Raw genomic sequence first — 14,566 nt, forward strand, 5'->3', positions numbered from 1 at the left:
CGGAACAGCACTGATGAAGTATGGACAGCGTGGAGCCACATGGAATCCACTCCCTGTCTACCTTCTAGATAAAAGATCCTCAGTGGGAAAGGGTGGCATTTGCGTTTAAATGAATGAAGAGCTGGTATTTAAGAGGTTGCTGTTCCCAGCTTAAAAATCGTCCAAGAAGATGCAGAGTGATAGGTCCCTTGATTAATCAGGTGAATGGGTCATTGAATAGCTTTCCACTGAAAGGAATCAAGCTGACCAAGGAGAGGAAAATGGGAAAATGGCAGCATTACAAAGCTTTGAGAGGGTGAGGATACCAGGCCTAATCTGTAGGACAGCCAAGACCAAAGGTGGCTGACGAATGAAGGAGATGTTAGACCATACTCCCCCACAACAAAAACAAAAAGAAAAACAACCATGAAGAAAAGGCATACCTCAGAACCACAGAAGCATGGTCCCAACTATGGAATGAATGGTGGTTGATATTGCTCCTCTTCTCACTTAGGCATTTAACAGTTTGGGGGTAGACGATAGAAAGGTGTGGGCTGATTGGCAGAACATGGTGTGTATTCTTTTCTTGAAATGTCTGCTCCAAGGGGACAGAGGCATCTGAACCCCATCTATGAGTGAGTTGGCTGAGAAATAAGCAACATGACAAGGTCCAGATTCTGAGCATTCATTCTGGTTGGAAGGATGGGCCAAAGCAGGAGGAAGTTTAATAGGATTAAACATGAAGTGCTACTTCTGTTGTTTAAGGCAACTAATTAGGTTACAGGAGCCCTGGGTCAATAGCCGTTCCTCTGCAAAAAGACGAAGGGTTTTGTTACCCACGAGCTCAGTTTGAGTCAGGGGTGTAATGTGGGTCAGAGAAACAAAGCTGCAGTAATGAATGCGCTGTGTTAAGGAAGTTTGACAGATTGGAGACCACCATCCGCCCCAAAATACCCAAGATCCAACATCCTTGGGCCTCAGTAAATGTCACTGGGCTTAACTGCATCTGATGAATTTGGATGGAGTCATTATTTTCTTTAAAGAATCTCTAAATTTGGTGGAAAGCTTTAGGTTTTACAAAATCTGTAAAAGAAATGCTATTAAATCATGAAGTGTTGCAAAAGGGTGACTTCCTTTCCATTTAGCCTACCTAAACACAGTATACATCTTATGGTTTTCATTAGACGATTAACTGTTTCATTATCTAACTGGGCACGTATCTATTCTCAAGGCCTCCCCATGTCACCATTTTGACACCAAAAATTATTTGGTGAAGACTTTGTTCTAGTTGTTAATTGCTCTACACACAGGTATTAAATGTGTAGGAATTATTGTAAATATTTTAAAGCATTTGTCAATGTTTCATAAATCCTGGAGGGTAGGGGTAAGTATGTGAGTAGATTAGGGGATCCATGAACCCATTGAAAAAGTATATAATTTTTTACATATGTGTAATTTTTTCTGGGAAGGAGTCCAACACTTTCATCAGAGTCTCAAACAATACAAAAAATAAGCCCCTTCCCTTGCCACCTATCTAATTGTTCTACTTCCTGGTATATGAACAAAGAGGCATCTTGGCTATTGCTGCCCATCTTCTGAGAACAAAACCTCCTTGAAATGCCAGTGACCTGCCATCAGTAGGGAAAGGTTGTCACAGACAAAGTCCCAAAATCACTTGAATATAAATCTTACTATTAGAAAAAGCTAGAACTACCCCTTCTTCCTCAATAAAATTCGTTTTATTTTTTAAAAAGAAAATTTAGATTTATTACTTGCAGAATTTGGGCAATACTTTTTTTTTTTTCTGTTACCTTTTCAACTTGTGAGTACAATTCAGTCTTCTCAGGGAATATTTTGTTCCAAGATAAGTTCCAGAGAAGCTTGATCTTCTCAATGGGATATGTGTTTCATGTGGTTTTTCTTCCTTTTCCAATGGACAGGGTGCCAAAGCATGCTTTCTGCGGGACATTCCTTTCTCAGCCATCTATTTCCCGTGCTACGCTCACGTGAAGGCTTCCTTTGCAAACGAAGATGGGCAGGTTAGCCCTGGAAGCCTGCTCTTGGCTGGTGCCATAGCTGGTGAGTACCCCTCGGAGAGCTCCGTTCCCACCCACACCGGAACCACTACACTGGAACTTTGCTTCTAGCTGTTGACTGGGCACACAGGACTTGGCTGGCTATATATGTTGCTTTGAAGAGCTACTGAAAAGAAAGGGAAGGAAATGAACCTTACTTCTGGCAGATTAAACTGTTAGACAAGTTAATTTCTTAACTCCAGAAAAGGCTCATTAAAAATGGGTGTGTTTCGTGATATTATTGGATTCCAGTTCACGTTCCATTTAGTTTCCCTTCATAGCATAAGAATGAGAACTAAGTCGGAAGTTTAAAAAAAAATGTAATAATTGTGCTTTAGTGGTATCTAAGCACAAGCATGTATGACAGCTTGTCCAGAATTGAAGCAATAGTATTATCATTTAGAGAAAAGAAATGTAGTACAACTTGGTGCTGTTAGATTCCTGCTTCCTCCTCGCTGTATAAGGTCAGAGGATCTGGGGGTGTGTGTGTTTTGAATCTCAGAGAGAAATGACTGTCATCTTTTTTCAGGGCTACAGTGAAAATATCAATAGAAGAGCAATAGATGTGGAGGTTGGTTTCTCCATCGCCATGTAAATCCCTAGAGGAAATTTGATTATAGCCACAGCAGGGATCAGTGTGTTCTTTGATGCTACTCCTGGTGCAGAGACCCTAAAGGCCGGAACAATCTGGATTAGCTCTCCAGGTGTTGACAAACATTTAATGAATTAACAAACCCTAAGGCAGTCCTGTGATGCCTGGGTCCCAACAGTTTTGATACAGGTGGTGTTCTCATCAGATATGTGGCTTAAGTCTCTGAGAACAACCCCCTGCTTTGAGAAGTTGCTTGCTGTTTTGTGAGCTCCTTGTCCTGCCTGTAGCCTGGGGAGCCCCTGGAGGAAGGAACCTAGGTAGCTGCTCTTTAATTCTTAATTAATTCTTTTTCTTCAAAGGCAGTGATATTGGCATATGAGGCAGGATTGATCCTTCCTGGCTGCCCGGAACCCTAGTGTAAAAGTAGCAATGAGATCACTCTACTTGTTTCAGGAAATCATGATTTCAAGACAAGAATATAAAACACCACGTTTAATCCCATCTTGCCATTGACTCACTGTGTCCTTTAGGTATCATTTACATATATATAAATGATAATATTTTTTGAGCCAAAGGTTATCATACAGTTTGTTTTAAATTACTTACTTGAAATAAGGTTGAACACCGAATGGGGAGAACTAACATACCACTTAGTGGGTGACCTTGGCCAAGTCATTTTAACCTCCCCTAAGCTTTGGTTTCCTTGGCTATAAATGGAGATAATTACCGACTAGGAGGTGTGGTTGTGAGGCGCAAGTGAGAGCAACCACGTGCCTCGCATATAATAAATACTCAATAATTGTTAGCCAATTGTATATTGAATCCAAAAGAATCTGTCTATAAATAACTCCAGAAATCAGTTGTGAAATCAGAAGAATTTAAGCTCAGATCAAAGTCTAGGACTTTGTTTTTTTTCATACCACAAAAATATCCCCTTTAGCCCTAACTGGTTTGGCTCAGTGGATAGAGCGTTGGCCTGCGGACTCAAGGGTCCCAGGTTTGATTCCGGTCAAGGGCATGTACCTTGGTTGTGGGCACATTCCCAGTAGGGAGTGTGCAGGAGGCAGCTGATCGATGTTTCTCTCTCATCAATATTTCTAACTCTCTATCCCTTTCCCTTCCTCTCTGTAAAAAATCAATAAAATGTATATATTTTTAAAATCCTCTTTAATTCTTCCCTTGCAGAAGATAGCTACTCAGACATGATTTCATCTCTGGGTAGTGTTTTCTAAAACCCCATACAACCAAGCTATAGAAATTAGTAGTTGATTTCTTTCTCTTTTAAGGTTTTTTTTTTTTTATGATTATGAAAATAACATAAAGGTTAAATAAAATATCCATTTTTCCACAACGCTATAATCACTATTTAACATTTTTGTTAATTTTCTCCCCCATGCATGGTTTTTAACGGAGTTTTGATCACACTGTGTAAATATGTGGTTTTCACTTAATATCATTTCTGAAGCATTGTTAGCCATCACAGTAAAGTGATTCATGGCATGGATCATGGTGTCAGACTACCCAGGTTCATATTCCAGTTCACTTAGAATCAACAATTTGGAAGATAAGGTACAAAGAAATACCCAATCAGAGTCAAAAAAGAAAAAAATAATTTTTAAATGAGGATAGTTTAGGGACCTTTGGGACAACATGAAGCGAAACAACGTCTACATCATAGGGGTACCACAAGGAGGAGAGGGAGAGCAAGGAATTGAGAAACTATTTGAAAAGAAATGATCGAAAACTTCCCTTACCTTGTAAAAGAAAAAGACACACAAGTCCAGGAAGTGTAGAGTCCCCAAAAAAGATGAACCCAAAGAGACCCATACCAAGACACATCTTAATTAAAATGGCATAGTTTAAAGACAAAGAGAGAATCTTAAAAACAGCAAGAGAAGACAGTTAGTTACCTACAAGGGAGCTTCCAGAAGACTGTCAGCAGGTTTCTAAACAGTAACATTTCAAGCCAGAAGAGATTGGCATAAAACATTCAAAGTGATGAAAAGCAAGAACCCACAACCAAGACTACTCCACCCAGCAAAGTTGTGTAAAATTGAAGGAGAAATAAAGAGCTTCCCTGGCAAGAAAAAACAAAAAAGTTAGTTACCCCCAAACCAATATGACAAGAAATGTCAAAGGGTCTTCTTTAACAGAGGAACATAGTTAAAGATTAAAATAGTAGTAAATATGCATCTATCAGTAATCACTTTAAATGTAAGTGACTTAAATGCTCAAATCAAAAGACAGGGTAGCTGAATGGATAAGAAACCAAGACACACATGTATGATGTCTACAAGAGACCCACATCAGAATGAAAGATATACATGGACTAAAAGTAAAAGGATGGAAAACGATATTTCATGCAAATGGGAAAAACAACTAGGATAGCAATACTTACATCTGACAAAACAGATTTGAAAACAAAGCCTCTAGTAAGAGACAAATAACACTACATAATGATAAAGGGAGCAATACAACAAGAGGATATAGTCCTCATAAACATTTATGCACTCAAATAGGAGCACTAAATATATAAAGCAAATCTTGATGGACATAAAGGGAAAAATTGACAGCAATAGAGTAAGTAGGGGATTTTGACACCCCATTGACATCATTGGATAGATCTTCCAGACAGAAAATCAACAAGGAAATGGCGGCCTTAAATGACACACTAAATCAAATGGATTTAGTTTATATTTTCAGAATATATATTCTTTTCAAGTGCACATGGAACATTTTCTAGGATAGACTACATGTTAGATCACAAAACAAATCTCAGTAAATGTAAGAAAACTGAAATCATATCAAGCATCTTCTCTGACCACAATGGTATGAAACTAGAAATAAATCACATACCAAAAAACACACAAAGATATGGAGGCTAAATAACATGTTCATAATTGCATCCAAAAAATAAAATGCCTAGGAATAAATTTAATAAAGGATGTAAAAAACCTCTACTCAGAAAACTATATGTCATTGAAAACAATACAAATAAGTGGAAGTATATACCGTGTTTATGTTCAAATGTCCATCCTTCCCAAACTAATTTATAGATTCAATACAATTCCTATGAAGATACCAATGGCACATTTCACAGAACTAGAACAAATATTCCAAAATTTTATATGGAATCCCACAAGACATCAAATAGCCACAGCATATTGAGAAAGAAAAACAAACTTGAAAGAATCACACTACCTGATATCAGAGTTGACTATAAGGCATAGTAATCAAAACAGCATAGTATAGCATAAAGACAGACACATAGATCAATAGAACAGAATAGAGAGCCCAGAGATAAACCCATGCCTTTATGGTTGATTAATATTTGACAAGGAAGGCAAAAACATTCACTGGGGTAAAGATAGTCTATTCAATAAATGGTATTGGGAAAATTGGACAGATACATGCAAAAAATGAAACTAGACCGCCTTCTTACATCATACAAAAGAATAAAATGGATTAAAGACTTAAGTGTTAGACTCTAAACCATAAAAATCCTAGAAGAAAACATAGCCATTAAAAGCTCAGACATTTCTCATAGCAATATTTTTTTATATCGCCTTGGGCAAGAGAAACAAAGGAACAAACAGATGGGACTACATCAAACTGAAAAGTTCTTGCACAGCAAAGGAAACCATCAACAAAATGAAAAGAAAACCCACTTAATGGGAGAACAATTTGCCAATAATACATCTGATAAGCAGTTAATATCCACAATTTATAAAGAACTTATAAAACTCATAAAAAAACCCCAATCCAATTAAAAAATGCACAAAGGACCTGAATTGTCAGTTCTCCAAAGAGGACATACAGATCGCCAATGAACATATGAAAAGATGCTCAATCACCAGGGAAATGCAAATTAAAACCACAATGAGATATCATCTCACTCCTGTCAGAATTGCTATCATCCATATCAACAAACAAGTGCTGGCAAGGATGCGGAGGAAAGGGAACCTTTGTACACTATTGGGAATGCAAATTGATGCAGCCACTGTGAAAAGAGTTACCTCAAAAAAGTAAAAATGTAATTGCCTTATGACCCAGTGATTCCACTTCTGGGAATGTACCCCAGGAAACCCAAAACACTGATTCGAAAGGAGTTATGCATGTTCATTACAGCATTATTTACAATAGTCAAGATTTGGGAGCAGCAACCCAAGTGTTCATCAGTGGACGAGTGGATAAAAAAATTTGTGGAATATTTATACTCAACCATTAAAAAGAAGGAAAAAATCGCCTTTTCTAACATCATGAATGGACCTGGAGAGCATTATACTAAATGAAGAAAGCCAGTCAGAGAAAGACAAGTACCATATGAATTCACTCATATGTGGAATCTATTGAACAAAATGAACTAACAAACAAAATGGAAACAGACTCATAGATAGAGAACAGACTGACAGCTGTCAGAAGAGAGGGGGTTTTCGGGGCAGTGTGAAAAAGTTGAAGGTATTAAACTAACGAAAAGGAAAAAAAAGACCCTCATAGACAGAGACAACAGTATGGTGACTACCAGAGAAAAATGGGGGTGGGTGGAGGTAGAAGAGGGTAAAGGGGGGATAAATGGTGATGGAAAGAGATTTGACTTCAGGCAGTGAACACACAATATAGTATACAGATGACATATTATAGAATTGTACACCTGAAACCTATATAGGTTTATCAACCAATGCCATTCAATAAATTCAATTAAAAAAGGGAAAAATAATTTAAAAGCAATTCTTAGGTTATTTTTTTTAATGTAGTGGAGAGATTAGATCAAGGTAATGAACTGAGCATATTCATCTGTCTTTCCTCCTCCCAAATACCTTAAAATGTAAAAAAATACATTTTCAAAACTCCTCACTGACACTAGAAAATGTCAGCAGCAGCCCTTAAAAGGCGGGAAACGGACCCATAGTGACTCTGAAATTGGACTGAAAGATGCCACAGAGCAAAACACTGGTAAGAAAAACTACTTGTAGTAAAAGCAGATCCAGAGAATTTTGACCTCTGAGTGAACAATACAATGTCTGGAGTGTGGGGGTGGAGGTTTCAGGGTAAATCATGGCAAGGGTTAAAGAATTTCATTTCCTGCCTGAAGGTTAGGCGTAGTCCCCCTCCCCCCTCCCCCCCACCCCCTTTTTATTTGGAGCTTCAGGCAACACTTGCAAGGAGGGGGATTGAAAGAAACCAAGGTTTAAGATAATTTTAGGCCTTTACCACAGATTAGGGGGGGAGGGGGGTGATAATGGCCACTCTTCCCCATAGGGGTGTAAAATAATTCCCTCTACTTCCAGAGTGAAGTGCTTTGTACTTCAGCTGATTTGGAAGTTCTCCACTCTGCAGCTAACAGCCCCTTGCATCCAGTTAACAGGCCTGTGTCTCAAAACCCATAGACCATCCTCCCATTCAGGAGAGAGGCCTGTGGGTGACACTGTCCTAGGGTGACACTGGTAGAAGCCTCCACAGCACTAATCAGCCTGTCCTTTGAACTTGAATATCAATAGACAGACAGAGGTCCTCAGACAAGACTGAGCTGTAAGGCAAGTAAACAGATGAATTAGAGAGAAAACAGGCAATTCAGGGAACAGAGAAGAACTTTGAAGAACTATAATTAAGGTCCTCAGAGAGATTTTAAAGGAACGATCAGTAAAGAGGCTTCCTTGAAAGCTAATAACAGGATTGCCAAGATTAAAAATCCGTAGATGGTCTGAATGATAGAATGGATTTGATCAAAGACCAAATTAGGCATCTGGAAAATAAACTCATAGGAAAAAAGAACAACAAAAAAGAACCCTCTAGAATGTGGAGCAAAAAGACAGAGATGAAAACTTTGAGCACGTTTAAGAGATATGTAGGATTAATCCAGGAGGTCTAATTCAATAAGGGAGGGAGGACTTCTCACCTTCAGTCCTGGGTAGCTTCAGAATGCCAGGGGAGGATGTCTCGGACCTCGGTTACATTCCCAGCACACGAGCGTTTGGGCCAAGCTTAAGTGAGTTTCTCCATGTCGGGACTCAAAGGTTATCCCTCATAGGCTTCCAAGTCAAAATAAAAAGTGAATTTAAGAAAGAAGAAAATGTGGGATACACGAAACAGCAAATGAATTTAACCTGAGAGTCTGTGCAAATAACTGTTCACTTTGGCACACACTTTGTTTTTATACAAGAGGAGTCCTTGGGAGGCAGATAAAGCAAAGGAAGGACAAAGGTGGAAGTGTGCTGGAGGGCTCACCTGCTGGTGAAGGCTGTCCAGCTAACTACTTCTACACATTGTAAATATCACACCTGTGCAATAAATGCACATAGCATTTGAATACATTGGACAGGAAAGGGTGGAGTTCAAAAGCAAAACAAAAGCAGAGAAAATAAAAGCCGTAATGTAGGGCGGCAGAAATAAGTCTGTTAACCACAATAATAGCCACATGGAGTGGATTCAATGCTCCTAAGTCAAAACAGATGCCTTCCGATGAGTTCTGAAAAGAAATCGAGTCACCTGAAGTTTGAGAAAACAGTGACATAGAAAGATTGAACGAGAATGAATTGAAAACCATGTACCAGGCAGATACCAACAATAAGCAAGTTTAGCAATATCAGTGTCAGACTAAATGGAAGCCAGGGTTTGAAAATAGCATTCAGAAGGACAGAGGCATGTTTGCACTTACAAAAGATAAAATGCACCCACATCCGCCTCTTAAGTCAGCGGTTCTCAACCTGTGGGTCTCGACCCCTTTGGCGGTTGAACGACCCTTTCACAGGGGTCGCCTAAGACCATCCTGCATATCAGATATTTACATTACGATTCATAACAGTAGCAACATTACAGTTATGAAGTAGCCACGAAAATAATTTTATAGTTGGGTCACAACATGAGAAACTGTATTTAAAGGGCCAGAAGGTTGAGAACCACTGCTTCTAAGTATTATCAACATAATACTATCTTATAAAACCCCAACTTAAAAGTATGACACGAACATGGTATTTTCTCATTCCAAGTGAGAATCTCCAGACTTTTCTTAGAAGCTGATACAAGCAGGTAATTTAGATAAGGTTGCCAATGGAGTGTTTAAAACTCTTAACCTTGATCCAAAACAAATAGGTATAAACTCTGAATGCCATAAACAGAGAGGTACATCCTTTACAGATACTAATGGGGTAGTTAGGGAAATTAAGGATGACTTGCCCCAAAGTTGTCTTTTGCTGGCCATGCTTCCTTTTTGTTGTAAATGAACTTCTCCTCTCCAGCTGCTGGGCCCCCTTAAAGAGAGGTGTTTTTTTTTTTATTGGCTAGAGAGCACCCCGAATTGTTCCTGTCACAGGAGTAATGGGTGGTCCCGAGGTCTCCCCCTTTGTCTATCCCTGAAGCCTCCAGGTCTAGCCCCCTCTTGCCCACCCCCATCCTTGGGAATAGAGAACACTTGGCCTTGATCGGGATAGCCTTAGCCTTTTAGAAGCCAGGAGAGACCAGGCTACTCGTCTTCCCCAGCCTTGTTTTGGAGCAGCCTGTTGCTCTCCAGGTGAAGAGAAAACCCCTGTCTATGGAGAGACAGTTTCTCTGAGGGCAGCGGCCTCATCTGAGAGATGGGAGCTGGGGATGGAGAGCCCGAGCATCTAGTGCAGGCTAGTGTGTTTCCAGCAACCCCCCAACAAACACACATGAAACTAAACATCTTATGTTTACTAGACATCTTACTAAACACCTTATGTTTCTTTTGGCAATTTTATTCCACTAATGAGTATCTTTCCTCTGCCACCGCACGCCCGCCCCCTCCCCCAATGCATTTCTCTCGCTCTTTTTTTTTTTTTTTTTTTCATAACAAGGAACTCTATTTGAAAACGACCCTAACTGAAGGAAACTTTCCCCATTTCATTGCTTGTGCATCTTTCACAGTCACATCTGACCTGCCTGCCCAGCACTGTAAGGAGGATGTTATTGGATGTTTACGGCAGACAGCCTTGCTAAACTCTTTCTAAGCCAGGAAGTAAAGCAAAATCAGTGGTGTGAACACCGTGGGTTCCTAAGCATTTTTCCTGTTTCCTTCCATTATGTTGGAGAATAAACTTTTGGCTCAAAGTTAAAATAATTCCAACAAGCTCCTAGGAAATTCAGGATGACTTATCCCGTGAAGCACTGAAATCGAAAGTGAGCTTTCTCACATGCAAATATGTGATATGCTTTATAAAAACGGGGACCTAAGATGAAGTTTGAGGAGCTCAGTCCAGATGGAAGAGGAAGAGCTTCAGCTTCGTAAGAAAAGTGCAGACGTGTCCCGTGCGCGTTTCCCCAGACACATGCGCGCACTGTAGCTTTAAAGCTGTCTGTTAGAAGGATGGGATGGCGCTGCGAGCCAGACCACGTTGGTTTGGACAGAAATTCTTACAGAATTATTAAGCCTTAAAAAAAGCAAAGGAGATTTATGCATCTGCATTTGACCAATTTGGTTTGGAGTGGGTTCATAATGGAAAAGTAATAAAACCAGAAGAGACAGTGTCTTCTGAGCACAGTCTCGCTTTTAAAAAATCTAAACATGGGCTGCCCCATTTTGGATAAAATGACTGTAGAAATATTTCCCATTGGTAATTTGGGGAAGGTTTTGTTGTTGTTGTTGTTCCTTTTTCATTGATGACCAGCCAGTATAAATCTGTCAGATATTTTCTCTAGGAGATGTCAGTCTATGAAAAAGAAATCCTAAAGTGTTATCTATGCAACTCTCCTCCCTAGTCACCTTTACACACACACACACACACACACACACACACAGCGCAGATGCGCGCACACAGTGTTTGTTTAGCTACTAGTAAGGCCTTTTACTGGTGTAACTGGAGAGGCCAGGGTTTGGAGGGTGGGGGGTGGTTGACTGTGTGCGAGAAGGCACCTCCTGTGACTGCCAGCAGCCACAGAAAAGCATGAAGAGGAAACGCATAACAAGCTTCACCTCTGAAAAAAATCAGATCTAATAACTTGGTGAGTTTCTGATTTCAAAAAGAGAGCGGGGGCAGAGTGCCACAGACGTTCTCTCCTCTCTCTGTTTACTCTCACTCCCTGGGAGGAGTGTTGTTGATAAATAATTCATTATAACTATTTAAGAATAGAAGCATAACAAGTGGAGGTGATGGGGGTGGGGGCGAGGGGTGTCCATAGATGTGCGGGAGCCTCCATCGCCTTAGACAAGATGGTTAGGGTGGTCTGTCCCAGAGGGGACAGTAAAATAGGCATCTGATTTCCTCGGTTTCTTAACTTTCCTTCCACGGGCCAGCAGTTCAAAGCGCAGTTATTTTTTATATAGTGCGAATGTGAGCAGACTGCCACAGCCTTGTCTTTCCTGCAGGTATGCCAGCGGCATCTTTAGTGACCCCTGCTGATGTTATCAAGACTCGATTACAGGTGGCCGCCAGGGCCGGCCAAACCACTTACAGTGGCGTGACGGACTGCTTTCGGAAGATTCTGCAGGAGGAAGGCCCGAAAGCCCTGTGGAAAGGAGCTGGTGGTATGGAAATAATTTGTCCTGAACTAAACCTTTGGTATCAGGTAAAGTTTTTTAAAAATCTAATTATACCTGATATTCCTCCCCGCCCCCCCCCCACGCCACCCCCCCTTTTTTTTTTAAGCTCGTGTGCTTCGATCCTCACCCCAGTTTGGTGTGACTTTGCTAACATATGAATTGCTGCAGCGCTGGTTCTACGTTGATTTTGGAGGAGTGTAAGTGTCATCATGCTACATTCATGCTAAATTGAAGCTATATTTCAATTGCTTCTCATACTCCGTCATCCTGGAGAAAGGTATGCCCACCTACGGGCTGAAATGGAGAAGATGTAGGGAAGTAGTGAAATCACGTCTTCAGATCAGACCTATTTCCCAGGGGAACATACAACTGACCAGAATTCCACCACTCCTTTATGGTGCAGATGCTCAGTGTTTGGATGCTGTTTTTGCCAAGTTAAAAAAAGAAAACAAAACTCAGATGCTGCACTCTCTTTTCTCTTTCAGGAAACCCATGGGCTCCGAGGCAGTTCCTAAATCCCGGATCACGCTGCCCGCTCCCAGTCCTGATCACCTTGGGGGCTACAGACTGGCAGTAGCCACATTCGCAGGGATTGAAAACAAATTCGGACTGTACCTACCTCTCTTCAGGCCATCAGCATCTACCTCAGAAGTTACCAGTGGAGGCCCCTAGGAATGCCCGGCCAGGGGGTGTTGCGATAGCTCTGTTGTTACATGGGTAAAGAATGCCCCATCTAGGGTGGAAGCAATATTTCATTCCTTTCACGTCTATCTCTTGTTTAAATTCAAGTCCAGGCTTTTTTTTATGAGGAAAATCATTCCTTTTCTTTGTGTTTTCTTAACCAGATCATTGTAAAATTATTCATAATTCCTCTTTGGGCCTCCTGCTCACAAACCTTTGTGCCTGACATTTGCTAGGTTTTGGTCAACACTCACATGATTTGGGAGAAAGAGCAAATCTGAATAGAAATTAGAGCTGTTCTCCTTAGATTAGGATTATAATCCCAAAGAGGCTACTGCAAGGCAATCACGATGCTCAGAGCAAAGTGTTCCATGAGCTTTTGAACTGGTAAGAAGCTGGGTGCGTATTTGGGAAAAGCGTAAAGCCCTGGAAGCAATGAAAACATGGTCAGAAGTAGCCAGCCTCGCCTGGCTTCAGATTTTAAACGCACACTAAGTCTGGCCTCTGGATTATATTATAAAGCTTTTATGTGAAACATGTTTTATTTTATTTTTTTGTAATGAAAACCACATTGAAGATATTTAATAATCATATTCTGTTACTGGTACCAAGACTACTGGTGAGAAGGCTTGTACTTTAGGGAAGTCCTTATGGCATTTTCTTATGTAGATGGAGAGAGACCGTGAGACGCCACACTTCTGTGTTAGACCTGCTAACTTGGAAAAACTGCTCGTCGGCTGCACCTGTGCTGGCTCTGCCTGTTGCAGTGAACGCTAGGAAAATGCATGCCCGTTCCTGGTACCTGCCCTGATCCCCTCCCGACCCCCGCTCAGGTGGCACCCATTTGCTTTAAAATCCACTCTTGAATCATGTAAGACAAATGTACTCTTAAGTTTTTATTTAATTTGTGGTGCCTTGGATAATGGTCAGCAGGCTTGTGTGTCTCTGAAGGAGGAAATAAACTATTTTTAAAGCTATTGAAGTATTTTCTTTTCTTTGTATGTCACCTGGTGAATAATGACCATTATTGGATTCAATGTGTTTTGAGAGGGATTTTATTCATATTGGCACGGATATGTACCCTCCTGGTCTTCCAAGGTAATGTGTATCCTCATTTTCAGCAAGCCATTTTCACAGTGAGGAAGAAAAACCACATTTAACCATCCGTAAGCAAGGGACCTAGCAAAGCGACCCTTTTGTTCTGGTCATCCCCAGCACTTCCTGCAGTTTCTTATCCTGGGAGTTAAAGCAATATAAAGTTTCACTGGAAATTGGGCATGAAGATTGGTATGAAATGATGGCAATTGTATTTTCTCTGACTCATTCTCCCTCACACCAAAACCTTATACCGCTGTATCCCACACTTGGTAATTTTTGGCCAGAGCTGTAACCGTTTGGGGAAAGAAGCTTGAACAGAAAGTAGAGCTCCTTTTCTCCCACAGGCGTGCTCCTGAAGAGGCTATGATGAGTCTATTGGTCGTCAGCTCGAACTTTCCCCTCCGTAGGAGACAGCCACTGTCAGTCTCTGTCTTGCTGTAGGTCAATAGGTTGACATTCAGTTACTGTTCAAAATTGGGAACAGTCAGTGCCATCCACAAGTCTGATTTTTTTTTTTTAAGCGAACAAAAGCTTTGTTACCCTCCCAGAAAGAGTGCACATGCATACGTGGCTCCCTCCTTGGTTTGGGTTTGGTAAAACCAAAAAAAACCCCTCCTCCTAACCTCCTTCCCCAAGCCCCTGGGAACG

At 40.7% G+C, this 14,566-nt stretch overlaps 1 protein-coding gene across 4 annotated transcripts in view; it reads left to right on the plus strand.

The window, feature by feature from the left end:
- Window positions 1-13,797, plus strand: part of SLC25A13 (solute carrier family 25 member 13) — a 169,466-nt gene extending 155,669 nt beyond the window's left edge. For 3 of the 4 annotated variants that reach the window (XM_036328099.1, XM_036328102.1, XM_036328103.1), the window contains 4 exons: window positions 1,920-2,058; window positions 11,966-12,124; window positions 12,246-12,336; window positions 12,625-13,797. In XM_036328099.1, coding sequence (XP_036183992.1) covers window positions 1,920-2,058; window positions 11,966-12,124; window positions 12,246-12,336; window positions 12,625-12,811 — 576 coding nt within the window. In that variant the 3' untranslated portion in view covers window positions 12,812-13,797. The remainder of the gene's footprint in view (window positions 1-1,919; window positions 2,059-11,965; window positions 12,125-12,245; window positions 12,337-12,624) is intronic. The other variant, XM_036328101.1, reaches the window with a different exon arrangement.
- Window positions 13,798-14,566: the final 769 nt, after the last annotated feature.

This window comes from Myotis myotis, unplaced genomic scaffold (genome assembly GCF_014108235.1).
Source record: "Myotis myotis isolate mMyoMyo1 unplaced genomic scaffold, mMyoMyo1.p scaffold_m19_p_11, whole genome shotgun sequence".
NCBI classification, from domain to species: Eukaryota; Metazoa; Chordata; class Mammalia; order Chiroptera; family Vespertilionidae; genus Myotis; species Myotis myotis.